Source organism: Chelonia mydas, chromosome 12 (assembly GCF_015237465.2).
Source record: "Chelonia mydas isolate rCheMyd1 chromosome 12, rCheMyd1.pri.v2, whole genome shotgun sequence".
In the NCBI taxonomy this organism is placed as follows: Eukaryota; Metazoa; Chordata; order Testudines; family Cheloniidae; genus Chelonia; species Chelonia mydas.
Window position 1 is genome coordinate 29,738,948 of NC_051252.2, and position 17,853 is coordinate 29,756,800.

The window sequence follows — 17,853 nt, forward strand, 5'->3', positions numbered from 1 at the left end:
ATACACAATCCCAAATAAACAAACTTGCCCACACAGCACACACCCTCATTTGCCACTATACAAATCCAAACAACAGCTATAAAAAAAAATTGGAACAAATCAAAGGCTAGATTCTCCTTTATTCTGAGCCCCTTTACATCATTCTGGCCATGTGAAGGGACCTTGAAATGGGAGTAGATTACATTTACATCTATTCTAATTCCCATTCCCCCTGACAGAGCAGTGTACAGGGGCCTTAGGGTAAATGGGAATGTGATTCCTGATGTTTCACTGATGTATTTGTCAGCATTCTGGAATTTTGCAGACACAATTGCCGGAGTTCTAGAATAATGAATCATGTATTGCTAAGGGTCTGACTCAATGCCCAGTGATGTCCCTGTCCCCCCACTGGCATTATTATGGGGGACTGGCCTTTTAAAGTCAGAGGTGGTAGCTTGAGAAGTCAGCTACCCCATTCCATGTGTCCAGGAAAGTGAATGAAGCACTCTCTTGGGAGAGAGGAAGTTGGATCTGGGGAACAGTTAATGTCTGTGAGGGGAAAGCTAGAGGAAAACCCAGCCCACCGTTCCTTTAAGAGTCCCAGGACCAGAATCCTTGCACAGTGGATGCGACAAGACTCACCTATCGCCGAGGCAACACAAACAGGTGTTTGGGGTTATTAGGCCCACCTGGGAAGGATTAAGGATTGGGCAGGTGATGGGGCAGGTAACGTAAAAGGAGGCTCCAAGCTCAGTCAAGAAGGAGTTGCTGGAGGAAGCTGGGGTTGGGAACCTAGAAAGATCAAGAGCGCAGCTAGCCCATATCCCTGGGAGGAAGACTGTAAAACCCTGATCTAAAGGGGTGAGTTTGAAGGGTGGGGCAGCCAGGACTTAAGCTGCACACTCCAAAAGAAGCTCTGTGGAAACCCTGCACCTAGCAAAGGGTGAAAATGGGATGGACTATATTGAATAAATTACGTCCCAAGGAGAGGGGGGGAAATATCTCATTTCTGTGAGTGGCTTATTTCTGAGACCTTCTGAGGGAAACTGTAGCAGAGTGCCTGCAGGGCACCCCAACCCATACTAGGGTGCCCTGGAATTGCATCTCCCTAAAATCATCAATGGGTGTTGGATCAGGCCTTTAGGCTCTAACTTCCATTGATTTCAAGGGAAATTAGGAGCCTAAATACCTTTGTGGCTCTGGGCCTTAGAGCAGGTGTGGGCAAATGTTTTGGCCTGAGGGCCACGTTGCGGTGCTGAAACAGTGTGGAGGGTAGGGAAGGCTGTGCCTCCCCAAGCAGCCTGGCCTCTGCCCCCTATCCGCCCTCTCCCACTTTCCACCCCCTCAGAACCCCTAACCCATCCAACCCCCACTGCTCCTTGTCCCCTGACTGCCCTGACCCCTATCCACACCCCTGCCATTCCTATCCACGCCTGGGACTCCCACGCCTATCCAACTGCCTCCTGGGACCCCCTGCCCCTTATCCAGCCTCCCTGCCCCCTTACCATGCTGCTCAGAGCAACAGGCCTGGCAGCCGTGCCGCCTGGCTGGAGCCTGCCATGCAGTCTAGAGCACTGGGACAGCCGCGCTGCCCAGCAGGAGCTCACAGCCGTGCCGCCCAGAGCACTGGCGGCATGGTGTGCTGAGGATACGGGGGAGGGGGCACAGGACAGGAGGGACTAGCACAGGACGGGAGGGGGCACAGGACGGGCTAGCCTCCCCGGCCGGGAGCTCAAGGGCCCATGGGCTGTAGTTTGCCCACCTCTGCCTTAGAGACACTAGCTGCCAAACTCAGCACAGCTAGATGTCATCCATGTTATAAATAGGGCTGGATTAAGACAGTCCAGGGCCTAGGTATACCACACTTAGGCCCATTGGGTCTCCACCCCTGAGGCCCTCCCCCCACACCTTTTTCCTGCCCTATAGTGGGATTGGGTGTGGGGGGGCAGTAGCATGGGGTCCCTATTGCTTCAGCATCCAGGCCCCCTTCTCTGGTCAGAACCAACAGGAGCCGCAGCAGGAGTCCCCACTTGCCCCTGGAGATGCAGCACCAGGGGGTCACCGTAGTATCTTAGTACCTTCCAGTAGTGCATGAAGTGACATGTGGTTTCTTCCCTCATCCTCTCCCCAGGATTAGATGTGCAATGGAAGGTTTTGTTTTGGTGATTTCTTTTTGTTATTTTTGTCTTGGAGTTAACACCACATTGAGATGCAGGAGGCAATTCACACCTCTCAGAACTCCTGCTCCAGGCTGTCTGCACACTCGGGCAGATGTCACTGCACAGGTTTCATTCAGGTCATGATGCCAGGCTATGTGAAATGAAAGCTGAGGTTCTGACCTCATCACATGACTCCAAAACCTGGGCCCTGTACATCAACGTATAGTGGCTGTGCTTTAAGCTGGTGCTGGTTATAGGAACACTGGAAGCTGATAGCCCTGAGCTGAAAGTTTGTGGTCTGTCTTGGCTGCCACAGGCAGGGCATTCAGTTCCCAATGAGCCAGAGGGACGGGAGGTGTTGTTTGTTCTCCCCAACAACAACTTTTGCGGGCCAGGTAAGAACAGCAGGGTTGCTGGGACCCTGAAAGGAACTCTAACAAACCCACATCTGTGGAGGAGCCTCAGGCCTCATCTATTCCCTACATATCCCTGTGGTCACATGGGCCTTATGGGTGTAACACAGGCCTCAACACTTGAGCTGAAGTTTGTGGTGCTAAGAGGTATGGATGATATATCCTCTGTAGGATTCAGAGTGGTAGCCGTGTTAGTCTGTATCAGCACAAACAATGAGGAGTCCTTGGGGCACCTTAGAGACTAACAAACTTATTTGGGCATAGGCTTTCATGGGCTAAAACCCATTTCATCAGGTGCATGGAGTGGAACATACAGTAGGAAAGTATAATTACACAGCATATGAAAATATGGGAGTTGCCTTACCAAGTGTGGCGGGGGGGGGGGGGGGGGGGGGGGGGGGGGTCAGTGCTAACAAGCCAATTCAATTAAGGTGGAAGTGGGCTAGTCTCAACAGTTGACAAGAAGTTGTGGAAATCACTTTTGTAGTGCTAATGAGGCCAATGTAAACAAGGTGGCCCATGCATCTGTAGGCTGCAGCTGCTAAAGGGAGAAAGGACCACGTACGTGAAAAGACCTACTCTTAAAAGTCCATAGTGACCAAATCCCATGTGGGAAAGCAATCCAAACAAGCCAGCACATTTATCTCACTCTGGCTGGACCTACTGGCAAGAGGCAAGCTGCACTGTTAAGTAAGTTGTTCAGGAAGGGGAATTCACAAGGATAATAGCCCACCAGCCTTCATCAGGGGCGGCTCTACCAATTTTGCCGCCCCGTGTGCATATGTGACCTGCTGTCCTCTGTCTCGCTTACTGAAGCGTTTGTTCCTGCCACTTTGTCTGGAAGTTGCCTACCTGTGGAAGAATAGCAGCAGTGCCAGGCCGGGACAATCTTAGTATAGAAAAAACAAAACTTCGAGTCTGCAATTTCTCAGATCATTTCCTAGGAGGAAAAGAAAGCACCACACATTACAGGGGAGAAATTAACACAATGGGTCATCCTTGCTTATTTAAAATAAAAAAAACCCCAAACCTAGGTCTAAACAAACTGAGGTGCCGCCAGTAATTCCCAAGTCAGGCACGGAATCTTTGCCAAGTCAGAAGGGGCAGCATTTTAAAAGACTCCTTTCAGCGTCTTCACTGCACCTGGAATGCAAAGAAACAGAGGGTTTACTTTTAATCCTAACTCTCCTTCTCCTTAAAGAAGACAAAACAAAGTTCCATTTTATCTTTAACAAACAAAGACGGTATAATTCACCCTTCCGCAAAACTGCAGGACTTAAAAAATGTAAAAATTGGGGGTTTGGGACAGAAAACCCAAACCACAGCCTGTGCATGAGGTCTCCGGGCTGGAGGAGTGAGTTTGGGTATTCAGCTCCATTTGAATACTTCACATATTAATCAGCAGAGAAATGTTTCAATGGAAAATTACTTCTGGTGTTTTTCCTCTCCAAATACGTAGCACAAGAGTTCAGGGACAGTCTGCAGAATGGTCACTTAATTGTGCACTCAGGGCCCCAAAGAGAAATGAGTTGTTTGAGTTAAAATGTTTGCTGCAACCAGGAAAAAAAATATTTTGTGCATTAAAATATTTTGGCTGAAGTAGAAAATGGAGGCCATTGATTGAAGATTTCAGCAAGTTCTATGGAAATAACTGACTGCATTTTACATGGTAAAAATTCTCATTTTTTTTTGAGTGAATTCTCTTCTGGAACACGATGTACTAAAATATGTCCTTTTTGTCATTACACTACAGCCTAACAAAAACAGTTTTGGAAAAGTGTTGGAATTATTTATGCAGGGTATTACCATGATTCAAATTTAACCATAAAAATTCCTTAAAGTCCAAAGGCCAAATGGTACTTTATAAAGTTGCTCTAAACATGCCTTTAAAAAGCCTAAATATTTAGCAATTTACTACATCCAAACAGTGACACAACACTTATAAGCATTTGATCAAGATACACGTGGGCTAACCCCGGGGTGCTTAGACCCATACTGGTGCATTCCAGAGTAGTCAGGCAGATATTAGCAATGAGCCCTTTAAGAGTTAACTTTTTTATACCCTGCAACAAACAAGTGATGTCATTCCCAAATACTGACTTCAGTTTAAAACCAGTTGGAGACAGTTCACCTGTATTACCAGTCTTAGTCCAGATACAATTTACAACCTCCTTTCTCCTCAAGGCCTTTCTTCCCCTCCTTCTTACTGACCAACAGTTTTTCCATTGCACCTCGTTCACATAGGCTGCAACATTGGTGTGTAGGTTGGAAGGACCATGCTGGTTCATTTGAAGACCAATTCTCTTTGTCTTATTTAAAACCATTTGCAGCTACCCCTATTGGTCATGTGCTTTCTTTTCACAAACTTCCCCTTATTCCATTAGTTATTCTTTGAACCGGATGTCCTCCCTACTTCACTCCTTCTGGCTGTATATCTAATTATTTTCAAGGCTTTCCTTCTACTTACTACTCAGGGTCTTTCTTTACAACCCATTTTCTTATCCAAATTTAAATTAACCCTAATTCTTTAATTTCATATTTTTCCTGTAGAATGTGACCGTGGTAGTGCATTGTGATTAATAGTCACATTTGGCTTTTAAAAATTAGGCAAAATTTAAAAATTAGGCAAAAATTGGCCCGGAACGGCAAACGGCAGTCAGTGGGAGCTGCGATCAGCCGAACCTACAAACCCTGCAGGTAAACAACCCGTCCCGTCCCACTAGCAGATTTCCCTGACAGGCTGTGTGCCAAAGGTTGCCGATCCCTGTTCTAGACTCTAGAATCTAGAGCAGTGGTTCCCAAACTTGTTCCACCACTTGTGCAGGGAAAGCCCCTGGCAGGCTGGGCCGGTTTGTTTACCTGCCGCGTCCGCAGGTTTGGCCATCACGGCTCCCAGTGGCCGCGGTTCGCTGCTCCAGGTCAATGGGAGCTGGTGGAAGCGGCGGCCAGTATGACCCTCGGCCTGCGCCACTTCCAGCAGCTCCCATTGGCCTGGAGCAGCGAACCACGGCCACTGGGAGCCGTGATGAGTGGAACCTGCGGATGTGGCAGGTAAACAAACCGGCCCGGCCCTCCAGGGGCTTTCCCTGCACAAGCGGCGGAACAAGTTTGGAAACCACTGCTCTAGAGTAATACAGGACACTGGGGTCGTGTAGTAATTTTTGTTGTCGGAAGTGGTCGCAGTGCGATGAAGTTTGAGAACCCCTGCTATATTCTGACTATTCAAGAGAATTGGAAGAATAAGGATACAATACTCTAGGCCACCTATATAGGACAGTGATAGTCGCCTTAGAAAAGGCCCAAATACGGGCCCCTATGTGTGACACAAAATATTTATGCAAGAAACTTAAAATACTCTTAGAATCTTTCGTTTTAAATTAGTGCCCAGAACTCTTCATCTAGCCAGTGTCTGTGTTCAGGGTCTTTCTAGTCTTCAGTGTATGAGCAGACAAATTCCTGTTATGCATCCTACCTTGTGTAGTAAAAATCCTGCTCCCCCTCTCTCTCTACTACATAGCACAGTCTTCTTTTTAACTAGAAAATTTCCGTTGGAAAGAATGGGTTAACATGACAGGAAAGAAGATTAGCCATCTGACCCTCCCTGCACAAACCCAGAATGATGGCTAATCACATTTACAAAACCTCACATACTAGGAGGTTGATCCATCCCTTTTCCAGACGTACAACTTCATTTAGTCAGTATCCATGTGCTGCTTCCTAGTTCTGGGATTTCAGCCATAATCTCCCCTTATGCCTGCTTGGTCTGAGCTCAGCTCCTTTAAAAAGGCACTTACAAGGCTTTGAGGGACTGAGGAAATTGAAACATACAGTAGTTTTCCAAGCACAACATATTCAGTGACTTGAAGAGTTTGCAAACCTGTTACATTTAACTGAAACGAGTGTATATTATCCAGTGTACTCCATGCTTTCCACCTTGGATAGTCTGAAATGACATTTGGAGAGAGAATTGTGATAGGGAAAGAGACCTCACTCTTAGCTTTATATTATCTACTTTTATCTATCCTGTTAGTTCCTCAGGTTGTGCCACTTGAAATTCCACAGGTTGGCAGTGGCTCAGTGTAATTCTTGACAGCTTTCAGATTCTCTCTACAACAGACAATTAGCCACAAACTCAAGGGCTTTTCTATCTAAGCCTATATTGGTCCCGTTTGTCAGAGTATGAAACTCTGGAAAACAACTTACTGAAACTCCAGAAATAGCTATTGCAACAACATGTCAGTTTCACATTTTGTCCAAGCATGACATGACACAAATAGTAATCTATTAGCTCCAAAACCTGAAGGAGGTGGTAAACCTCAGTAAAACATAGTTGGCCAAAAAGCAATATTTGAACAGCTTTCCTTTGAATAGATCAATGCATTCACCATCTTAAAAGGTCTATTCACCAGCTATGTTTTATTTGCAGCTCTACCAACTCAGGAGATAAGTGACTGACGTGACCATTCTTTACAGTAACTTCTTATTCCATGCAACAGGAAATGATTTGTGCATCCACACCTATTTCAGGAGCTCAGCCCAGCATCCAAGACTAGTTCCACATAGCTCTCTTAGTATTCAACGTGTAACTGCATGTTGTTTCCACAAACCCGTTATATACACAGTGGAGGCTAAGAATGGGTTGTTCAAAGCCAGTTTGCAGCAGCAGATAAAGATCCGACTGTCAATAGGGCATACTTTCTACCCTGAGCAGTCTCCATGGACCAACCAGCAGGTTCCTATAAACAAAGCTATCTCATTTTCTGAATGACCCTGTTATTGGAAAGCAAGTGCGGACAAACTGAGAAAACTGCTTCTAAAAACCCACCTGGGTCACTGAACAATATCGTAGACTATGGCTTTTGCAAGTTGGAGGTGATCATAAGACCTTGTCTAAACACACAAGCTGAACTGCTTTAACTATACCAATATAGTTAAAGCAATACATGCCCCCCTCTCCCCATGGATGCAGTTACACCAAGGTACTTGTACCAGTACAGTGTATTCTTATAGGGGAAGGGAAATAAATTATACTGGCATAAGGCACCTTTACACTGATATAACTGCATCCACACTATGGGTATATTCTTTCCAATTTGTCCACAATTTCTTAAAGTAGGGAGCCCAAAAATGGACACAGTATTCCAGCTGAGGCCTTACCAATGCAAAATAGAGCAGAACCTTTATCTCAGTATCTTACGTGAGACACTCCTGTTAATACACCCTAGAATGATATTAGCCTTTTCCGCATCTGCATGACATTGGTGACTCACATTCAATTTGTGTTCCAGTATAACTTCCGGATCCTTTTCTGGATCCTAGCTAAAGCAGCAAAGAGTCCTGTGGCACCTTATAGACTAACAGACGTATTGGAGCATAAGCTTTCGTGGGTGAATACCCGCTTCGTCGGATGCAAGCTTATGCTCCAATACGTCTGTTAGACTAAAAGGTGCCACAGGACTCTTAGTCTGGATCTGTAAAAGCAGGAAACACGGCTATCCCTCTGATACTTACTGCCTAGCTAGTTATTCCTCATTTTGTAGTTGTGCATTTGATTATTTTTTTTCTTTCCCAAGTATGGTACTTTGTACGTGTCTCTATTGAATTTCATCTTGTTGATTTCAGACCAATTTTTCAATTTATCAAGGTCATTTTGAATTCTGTTCCTATTCTCAAAGCGCCTGCACCCCTTCCAGCGTGGAAAATTTTGTGTGCACACTCCACTTCATTATCCAAGTCACTGATGAAATTATTGAAACGTACGATTCCCTTTGTCCCTGATCCACAGAGGATATGAGTCTGTTACGCTCTCAGCTTGGTTGCTTGGCTTTTTTAGTTCGTGCTGTAGCGACTCATGCTTTCAGCTGTAGTGGTTCACAGTTCAGTCTCTGGTGTGACAGCTTAAATGGCAGCCATCACACTTACCTACTATGTTTTCAAGGAAGACTATACGTTTACATACATGTCTTGTACTTGGTCAGCAGTATGTCAGTGCTGTGATATTTAAGAACAACACCAGGGAGTTAACATTACTGTTACAGAGACTTCATTATGCTGATCTACCATAACTGGGAAGGGCCTAGATCCTCTGACGAGAGATGCTAGAGAGACCCACTCATACTTCTATTAAGGGTACATTTATAAATAGTTTTTAAAGGGTTAATTAATAGATGTTTTTGATTAATCAAGTGTTATGGATTGTTCGAGTCAAAGAGGTTGTTTATAGAAATCCGTAACACCTTCTGCTGTTGTCCTGATAACCAGGGCTTGGGAACAGCCAATACAGACTTATGCACTATATAGGCACTTCTCTGAAACTATTATCTTGTTCTCCTGAATCTCAGCTTTTGTTCCAGCCCCAGCATGCCCCGAGCTGTTCTGGTTGCAAAGAAAACCTCTCAAATAGGAACGGAATGTAGCCAGTGTAAAGAGGTCTGGGTGAGTCTGGAACAGCTTTGACAGGTGTGAATTGCCCCATTCATCTCCCTGAGCTGTGAACCCAGAGACCCAACGATAATTATCTGAACCTCAACTCCGTTAGCTCTTTCATTCCTCATGTGAAAAAGGAGAGGCACAATTCCCTGTGGGCAACATCTCGTTTTGGTGCCACAAATGGGCAAGAGGTGCCACTGCTTATTTTTCCCCTTCCAATCAAGAAGGATCCAGGCCCAAGGAGGACAGCAGATTCCGTGGGCATAGTCAAGCCCCACCCAGGGAAGCCTGATTCAAAGAGCCCAGTGGACGTCAATTAACTGAGGGACGTCTGATTTTGATGACTCAAGTGAGAAGTGCTTATTGTGTGGGAGGAGGCTCAAAGAGTACCAGCACTTTTCCCCTCAAATCTTACCCCAGTCTATAACACATACTACTTATGCTGGTAAACTTGTAACATCTATTAGTCACTTATTAACCCTTTGTAAGCTATTGATAAATGTACCCTTCATAGAAAGTGACCAAAACCCCTCAGAGAGCTACAGAGCTCAGGCCTGCTGCCAAAGAACTCAGTGGCAAAACTCCCATTGACCTCAATGGAAGGAGGATCGCATTCATTGTCTAGCTTTAATTGGCTTAGGCCAGACCCATTTTCAAGAAGCTGGATGGGGATGTTGCTAAATGCTTCTATGACATTCACATAAGTAGTCTGACTGTATCTCCTTGAAAGAGACAGTGCATGGATGAATGTTTCTTGAATGCCCATTTGCTTTTCTATGACATTCATCCTCAAAGTTTTAAATATTAACCCTTGAAAAATGGAGTTCACTGACGGCAAAACAAATAAATTGTTCAGTTCTGGTATACGCTCTGTAAAATGGATTTGTCCCAACTGAAATCAGTCAAAGAGGAGGAATGAGAACAAGGGGGTACCTTATGCTGAAGCCAGCTGAAGCATCAAACACATTTCGTAAGCAAGGAGTACAGCCAACTCTATCACTAAGGTTTTATAAAGCTGACCTCAGTCAGTTCATATTGAGCTGTGGCTGTGTGATTTGCTCTCTTAGCTGCTATAGAGACTCTCTGGAAGCGTCTTATTAGCTTTTGAAAAGAGACATGGCACAAACTGGACTTCTAATTTTTCTCCTCATTAGCATACTACTGCTGGATCAAGCTACTGGCCAGGCTTCCAAGTTCAAAGCCAGAAAGCACAGTAAACGTAGAGTGAAAGGTAATCAGTTTAATTTGGGGGCGTATATACTATGGGCATTTACAATACTCTTAAATCTTATTTGAACCCAGTGGTTAATATTATTTTTTAAATGTATTATCAAAGAGTATCTGTGCCTTTCTTTACTCTGTCTAGAGAGAAGATTTTGTATATGTTATTTGGGTTACATGTACTAGTAAAGTGAAGTGTAATGTGCCAAACTGTATTACATAAATATAGGGTACAGAGCCAAATAGTGTCCTCTAGCTCCATTGACTTTATTTGGGATTCTGAGTTGTAAATGAGATCGCAGTTTGGCCCATGATCTTCAGTTATGTATTATATAATGGATATCACCAAGGCGGAATATCGTGTGCATCTGGTTAAAACAAGCTGAATAAATTAACAGACTCCCAAGGATTATTGTAGAGATTTATTTTCCATGACCTAGAAAGTTTTATAACTTTTAAATGGGATATTTGTGGGATATTCTTCAGTTCTAATTCTTTAGGGAGTGTTGTACAATGATGGACAAAAGAAACCAGAAAGAATTCACGAAAAAAGTATAATTTCCCAATAAAAATATGCAAAGCAAAGACAAAAACCTTGAATGTTGTTGGGAAATGTGTGTATTTAATTTAAACTTACTTCCCATTTTTTAGAAAGCATAATGTAGATTACACAGTTGGTGAATATTTGTTAGGCAGTGAAAAGTAAGCAGCTTACACAAGTCCATTTCTTACGATGCTCATACGACTCTGAAAGTCAGGAGGCTGTATGGCATTTGTTTCCCCTTCTCATGAATCTATCTGTCTAGTTTTGAGGGGTTTACACCACGTTCATTACCACGGTAAATGGGAACCCTGATTCCTATTGTAACCCATGTGCATATTTGTGCAGTGGCAAAGTAAATCTGAACATTGGGCCTCTTTTATTTAGGTGACTAACTTTAGACACCCCAAATTTAAAATGTCTGCCATAGCATCTTTTGGGATTGTTTGGGGTTCTTTTGCCAAGACAAGTATATAAAGCAGGTTGTAGCCCAATCACTCAATATAGTTTTTAAAGCGAAAATTCTATGGAAAAAACCTCTCAACATCTCCACCCCATCTAATAGTTAAATTAGGCCATGTCTACACTACAGAATTTTGTCGACCTAACTTACGTATGCATACAGTCACCATAGTTATTAAATCGCTTGCGTATGTGCACACTTGGCTCCTTGTGTCAGCAGTGCGTGTCCTCACCAGGAGTTCTTGTACCAATTGAATTGTCAGTGTAGGGCATTGTGGGATGGCTTTTGAAAGGCAGTAACAGTCGACGGAAGTAACTCAGTGGCTACATTTACACTTCATTGACCCAATTTCATCGACCTTGATTCTACCCTATTTGGGGAAGTGGTGTTACTAAACTGGTGTAGAGGGGCACTTATGATGGGGGGAGCCAAATTTAAGTGAAGACATTTCCACAGCGCGGTTGATGCAATGCAGCTTACATTGACCTAACCGTATAGCATAGACCAGGCCTCAAATGTACAGCCAAAACCAAATCTTTTCAGCAGCCCTAGTACAATAATGACTGATCTCTAAGTAATAGTCTGAATTTATAATTCAGCAACACATTAAAAAGTTGGAATAAGTGAACTACCATGAGAGTGCATTGGAATTTCATGTGTATTCAGCTAAAGAGAGCCCAAAGAAACCAATGAGCAAAACAGCAAGCTGTCATATTAATATTATACTTAATCTTGGGAAATTAATTTTACTAAAACTATGTATTTCAGAATAGTTAAATATGCGATTTATTTGTTTCTGAATATTTGTTGCTTTCTCATCCTGCATTAATGTTGTGTTGGTATAATCTCGCTGATTTCGATGGAAGAAAGTGCACTAGTGTCACAGAGCACTGAGTCTCACCCAGGTGAATGTTTTGTTTGGCTTATAATTATTACTAGAATTGCATTGCTTTGACATTCTGATTTTATGGGATTTAAATGATTGCTGCTTAATTTTATTGCATTATAGCATTTTGATTGTCCCTGAATATTGTAATTACTATGATTTTTCTCCCAACTAAAGAGTTATGCAAATCTCATACATGCAGAAGCCCATGCTATTTTAACAGGGCTTCTGATTTAAAGATATTCTTCAGTTTGTATATTTATTTATTCATTTATTCTTTTAAGAAAAGGACGGTGATCTAAAGACTCAGATTGACAAGCTGTGGCTAGAAGTAAATTCCCTGAAAGAAATGCAGGCACTTCAGACAGGTAAAACATGTTTTATTAGTCTGTTTTTACTAGGAAATGTCACTAAACATTTTATCAGTGAAACCAAACATTCCCCTGCCCCCCCTTTAATGTTCATTGAGGAATCGTGCTTCTTTGACAAGTGGGATTCCTTAGCAACACAGCACTGAGATGTTGCCAACATCTTCCACTTGATGAAGCCAGCAATAGCCGGGACGTTGGAAGAGCCATGTTGCCATACCTTGTCTATTGCCACACGGGGAAGCATAGCCAAAAATAAATAAGATTTAATAAATGAGACTGTTGTGCAACCAGGCATTGAATGTAATCTCTCTCTTTTAAAAGGCCTTTCTAGTTTTAAATCACCTTGGATCACTTGAAATTAGCATTTGAAGGGAGGAGGTTGGTGGAAAAAGTGACTGGAAATGAAGCCCTAAAGAATTTTATGTCCTCTGTATGTTATCCTGCCAGTGTCAATATTTATCTATTGCCCAAACACAGATTTGAATTATGAATTTCCAATCAATATCTGATGATCAGGACATACTGTAAAACTAGCCCTTTAGCACTTTCTGTCTTCCATTTATTTACTAGGGACTAGGCTTAGCTAATGCATAACATGCTTTACTTTGGCACTTAAATGTCACAAGTATGAAAAGACCTTTAGATCCTTGTCATTGGTGTGAAGCCAAGAATACACCTACTTCCTGACAACTAAACCAGCTCTGCCAACAATACAAACATCCATTTCTCCTCAGCGTACGTTATGAACCCGATGAGGTGAAGTCAAATGTGTGAAGTTGGCAGCAGGGACTATTTACAAAAAAAATGAAGTTAAACAAACAACAGGCCTACATCATCTTCCTGTGTATGTGTGTTCTCAAATAGCAGCATAAATAATCCTTGAGGAAATTACGTTCCTGGCTGGATCCAGGCTGAGAATGATGACCAAAGTAGATTAATATAAAAAGCTTACAGGTGGGATTTTCAATAGCCCCTTCTGGAATTAAGATCACAAGTCCCACTGAAAGTCAATGTGACTTGTAGGCCTTGCTCCCTTAGGGGCTTTTGAAAATCTCCCACTAAAATGTCAACTCTGTTCTGGAACAGTCCTAGCCATTTTGCCAGCTGGGGCGAAAAATGTTCTTGGTGCTCTGCCCACCCCAACAAACCTGCCCACAAGCAGCCAAATGCACAAAATAAAAAAATAAACCCAAGTGGCGCTGCCCTGCTCACCTGCCCCTAGAACTGGTCCAGACCCTATTCTAATATGTGACTCAATTTCTTAATCAATATGCTCAACCATATCTATTCACAGTCTGTCTTCGTGGAACAAAGATCCATAAGAAGTGCTACCTGGCATCAGAAGGTGCCAAGCATTTCCATGAAGCCAATGAAAACTGCATAGCCAAGGGAGGGACACTGGCTATCCCCAGAGATAATGATGAAACCAACTCCCTTCAAGACTATGGCAAGAAAAGTCTGCCAGGGGTTGCAGACTTTTGGCTGGGTATCACCGACATGGTAAACGAAGGGAAATTTGTTGATGTCAATGGAATGGTTCTAAACTATTTCAACTGGGATCGCTCCCAACCAAATGGGGGAAAGCGTGAAAACTGTGTCTTGTTTTCCCAGTCATCTCAAGGCAAGTGGCGGGATGAAGTCTGCCGTACTGTCAAAAGATATATTTGTGAATTTCTGATCCCGTAATTCCATTACCATTACCTGCACCAATATTTGGTTATTAATGTGCAGGTTTTGCATGTTAGTAGTTCCTTCCATTTACAGTGGTGAATTGAAAATACTTATTGAAATGCACATCTCCCACAATACACACACCTTGCCCTAAGGCAGGAATTTTCTTTATTAATTTATTTTCCATTCAACTGCTAAAAAGGTTGTGTTTACTGAGGTCTCTCTCTCACCATGCAACTGTCGCATATGCTGTATGTGAGTATACATAATGTTTTGTTTTGAGATGTATTGCATCATATTTTGCCATATCTCACAGTCTGATGTTCATGTTATCAACATCGTAAAGTCAAAATCCATCTTTCAGACCCACACTACATATCTCTATAGGTTAGTGTTTGCTTGAACCCCAGGCAGAACTCTGGTCAATATTTATGAAAGTTCCATACATGGAACATTCACTAGAGGGTGAAGTTTGCCAACATGAGGCTACGGAAGCTTAAGTAGAACTTTAGTGGTGTATAAACCTCTGCAAATGCATGGAATTCATCTGCTGGAGCTCAACAATGTAGTACTGAGATAAGATTTTGATCTAAAGGAAGAAAAAAATGAATAGAAGCTGATATTATTCTGAAAGATTATAGAGTTAAAAAGGACACATTCCTAGAAAGTGGGGGAAATATTCCCACTAGTGATCGAGACATCAGCCCAGCTTGAAATGTTTGCTTCCACTCAGATTGATTTTATTATTTTTAAGTGTAAAGCATGTCATTCGGAATGTTCTTCTGCCCATTTGGAAGTGCAACGTCGGGGCTAGATCATGCTTTCAGCTTGCCATCCATAATAAGGGGCAGTGCACAAACATACCACCCAGAGGAGCAGTATGCTCAAAGACATATTGCCTTGTAGCACGCCCTGGTTGTAATGTGGGGGAGTAATTTGTGACACCCCCCCCCTTTGCAGGGTGCAACATGCTAGTGGCAGACCAGCTCCGTTGACCTGCATATAGGGATAGGCGGAGCCATGGCTTCATCTGCTCCTTCACACACCCCTCTCAATTGCTCCTCCAGGGCCATATCTAGGGTACAGCCTCTGCACTCCACTCAAGGACGAGCATGGCAATTAACACAGCCCCAGTGTGGAACAAAGAGAGAAGGACTCTTTGCTCCTACCTACATTTCTATGAGCCTCATTATCCAGGGGACAATCTAGCCTCATGAAACGCCAGCTGTGAAAATCTTTTGTATGTACTGGTCATTTGGAAAATATTGTCCTTGTGCTTCTACACTGGCTTGTTTACATGCAAATGCAAGTTAAGCACCTGATGTTTGGAAGTGGAGGAATTACACTGTTTATTTTTTGCTATTCTTAATCTTTCAAAAGAACTGTGAATAGTAAATAAATCCTATACATTTAGAGAAACAATAGAAAAAAAGAAGCCAGCCATATACTTTGCTTTGCATCATCCAAGTATGCTTTATTTTAGTGGTATATACAATGCAGTTTGAAAATAACCTCTTGCATCCTAGAACCTGAATTCTGTTACTTGGAGGTCAACTCTTGGTTTCCCTTTTAATTGTACAATAAATTTTAATTGCTAATAAATCAAACATATTCGCTAATAAATTGCTAATAAATCAAACAATTCACTAGTGGGGTTTTTTTTTGAGAACATGAAGACATGTACAATCAGCATTTCAAAGATAAAGTGTACAAGGTTACATGTATTGTGGTTCTGTAAATATTGTGTATACATCCTGTATGGAGAGAATTCCATCAACACTGAGGCTGAGAGTAATCTGAGTGCCGCTGCTATTCCATAATATCGAGTACCTAAGGAGGGCTTTGCTCAAGATGCATTGAGAAGACAGCGTACAGACACAAATTAGGTTTAGGATAGGGCTTGGATTCATGTTCAAAGCCAAATCTGGGCTAAGATCAGAGTCTAATGTCACCAAAATCTTGCAAGACTCTGGCCCGAAATCATAAGAGTTCAGCTGTTCTTGTGACATTTCTGCCATCTTGGGCTGAGTTTCTCATGTGACTTCAGCAGCATCAGATGCAGAAAATAGATCCCTTCTGATTTCAGCTCCAACCAAGAACCAAAGCTATTGTAGCAGGTCTGGTGTCAGCAGTGGTGCAAACGGAATCCATTTCTTACCAGTACGGGGGGGGCACATGAGACCCTCACATGACCCTGCATGTAACTCCTCCCCGCCCCCAGCCCAAGACCCCCATGCTCTTCCCTTACATGATCCACACCCCTTACTTGGAGATGTGGGGGCTCTGTCCTCCTCCCGCTATGCCTTCGGAACTGCAGCGCGGAAAGGAGCAGAACGTGGGGCCGCTGGGCACCCCCATGCCAGCAGCTCCCCCGGCGCTGCTGTACCGCCCCCCGAGCCCGGTCCTCTGGCAGGCCTGCTGTACAGAGGGAGGAGACCCTGCATGGAAGAGCTGGGGGCAATACAGCTGTACCGCAGGAGCTGCTGGCGTGGGGCTGCCCCATGGCCCTACGTTCTGCTGCTCCTCTTTCCGGTACACCGTAGCAGCTATAAATCTCTTGCTGGTACGGGGTACTGGGCCGTACCACCCTACTTGGTGTCAGCAACTCCGAATGAAGGTTCCACTTCCAGTGGGGCCCATCACTCGTATTTGTAAGTGGAATGTGATACCTTTGGGCAAATGTTTGCTCACCCACAGATTTCTCTAGCCAGCTAGGACCAAGGTCCCATAATTTCTCACAAACTAATCACCATTAGGGCTGGTTGGCACCTGGCTGGCAGACCACCAAAGACGATGCAAGATGCTGCCGCAGGAAATGGTGTAGTCCTTTTTGATAGGTGTCACTCCTCTCATTGATCCAGCAGTACGGCAGTAAAGGAACTGACGTGTGTGGGGGATCTTCTTCCTGGTGAGATGCTACACCAAAATCCTGACCCGATCTAGTCTTTTGCTGTCCATGGCCCTTATCACAAGAGTAACAAGAGGAAGTGAGTTCTGTAGGCAGATTTCACTGTAGGTAGTTAGATTCTGACTAACTAGCTCACAAAAGCTTATGCTCAAATTTGTTAGTCTCTAAGGTGCCACAAGTACTTCTTTTCTTTTTGTAAATTCTCCTGCACTTTCAATCAGATAAGTTTTTCTCCTCATCTTTAGCTGTTATGTCGTGCTGCTGTCAAACAGCTGCCCTCTTCCATTCCAGAGCCGGCCACACATCAATAGCGGGCAATGATACCTGGACATATAGAACCATATTATACATAGAATCATAGAATATCAGAGTTGGAAGGGACCTCAGGAGATCATCTTGTCCAACCCCCTGCTCAAAGCAGGACCAATCCTCAATTTTTGCCCCAGATCCCTAAATGGCCCCCTCAAGGATTGAACTTGAATAGTTATTATTACTGCACCTTCACTGGTGAAATAATTATTTCCCTAGATAAGCCTGCAATAGAGGCTTAACTGTCCACCCTGCTAGCCATCCTCTGATTTAAATTATGGGAGCAAAGCAGGCTATCAGGATCTATCCATCTCTATTAAGCTCAGCAGATGCTACGATCCCCATTTGGTTTTGGTTTTGGTTTTGAACTGTGATTTAAATAAATGGAGAGCCCTACAGTAGTTTAATATGGCCTCTTGAGTGCCGGTTCATTGGGTTAGTTAATTATATAAATATATCTGAAACTACATTATGTTCAACATGTAATTTCACCACTGTTTTGG

General features: G+C 43.4%; 1 protein-coding gene across 2 annotated transcripts; it reads left to right on the forward strand.

Annotated features, from left to right (window-relative positions):
• The first annotated feature begins 743 nt into the window (after positions 1-743).
• Positions 744-15,706, forward strand: CLEC3A (C-type lectin domain family 3 member A). Of its 2 annotated transcripts, none has more exons than XR_006285203.1 (3): positions 744-840; positions 10,135-10,211; positions 12,376-12,416. XR_006285203.1 is itself a non-coding variant. In XM_007059253.2 (3 exons), exons 1-3 carry the CDS (start codon positions 10,097-10,099, stop codon positions 14,146-14,148), a joined length of 591 nt encoding a protein of 196 aa, XP_007059315.1. In that variant the 3' UTR covers positions 14,149-15,706. The 2 variants fall into 2 exon arrangements, 1 of the variants encoding a protein (XP_007059315.1); XM_007059253.2 differs by lacking the exon at positions 744-840 and adding an exon at positions 13,757-15,706 and having other exon boundaries at positions 10,097-10,211; positions 12,376-12,459.
• The last annotated feature ends 2,147 nt before the right edge of the window (positions 15,707-17,853 follow it).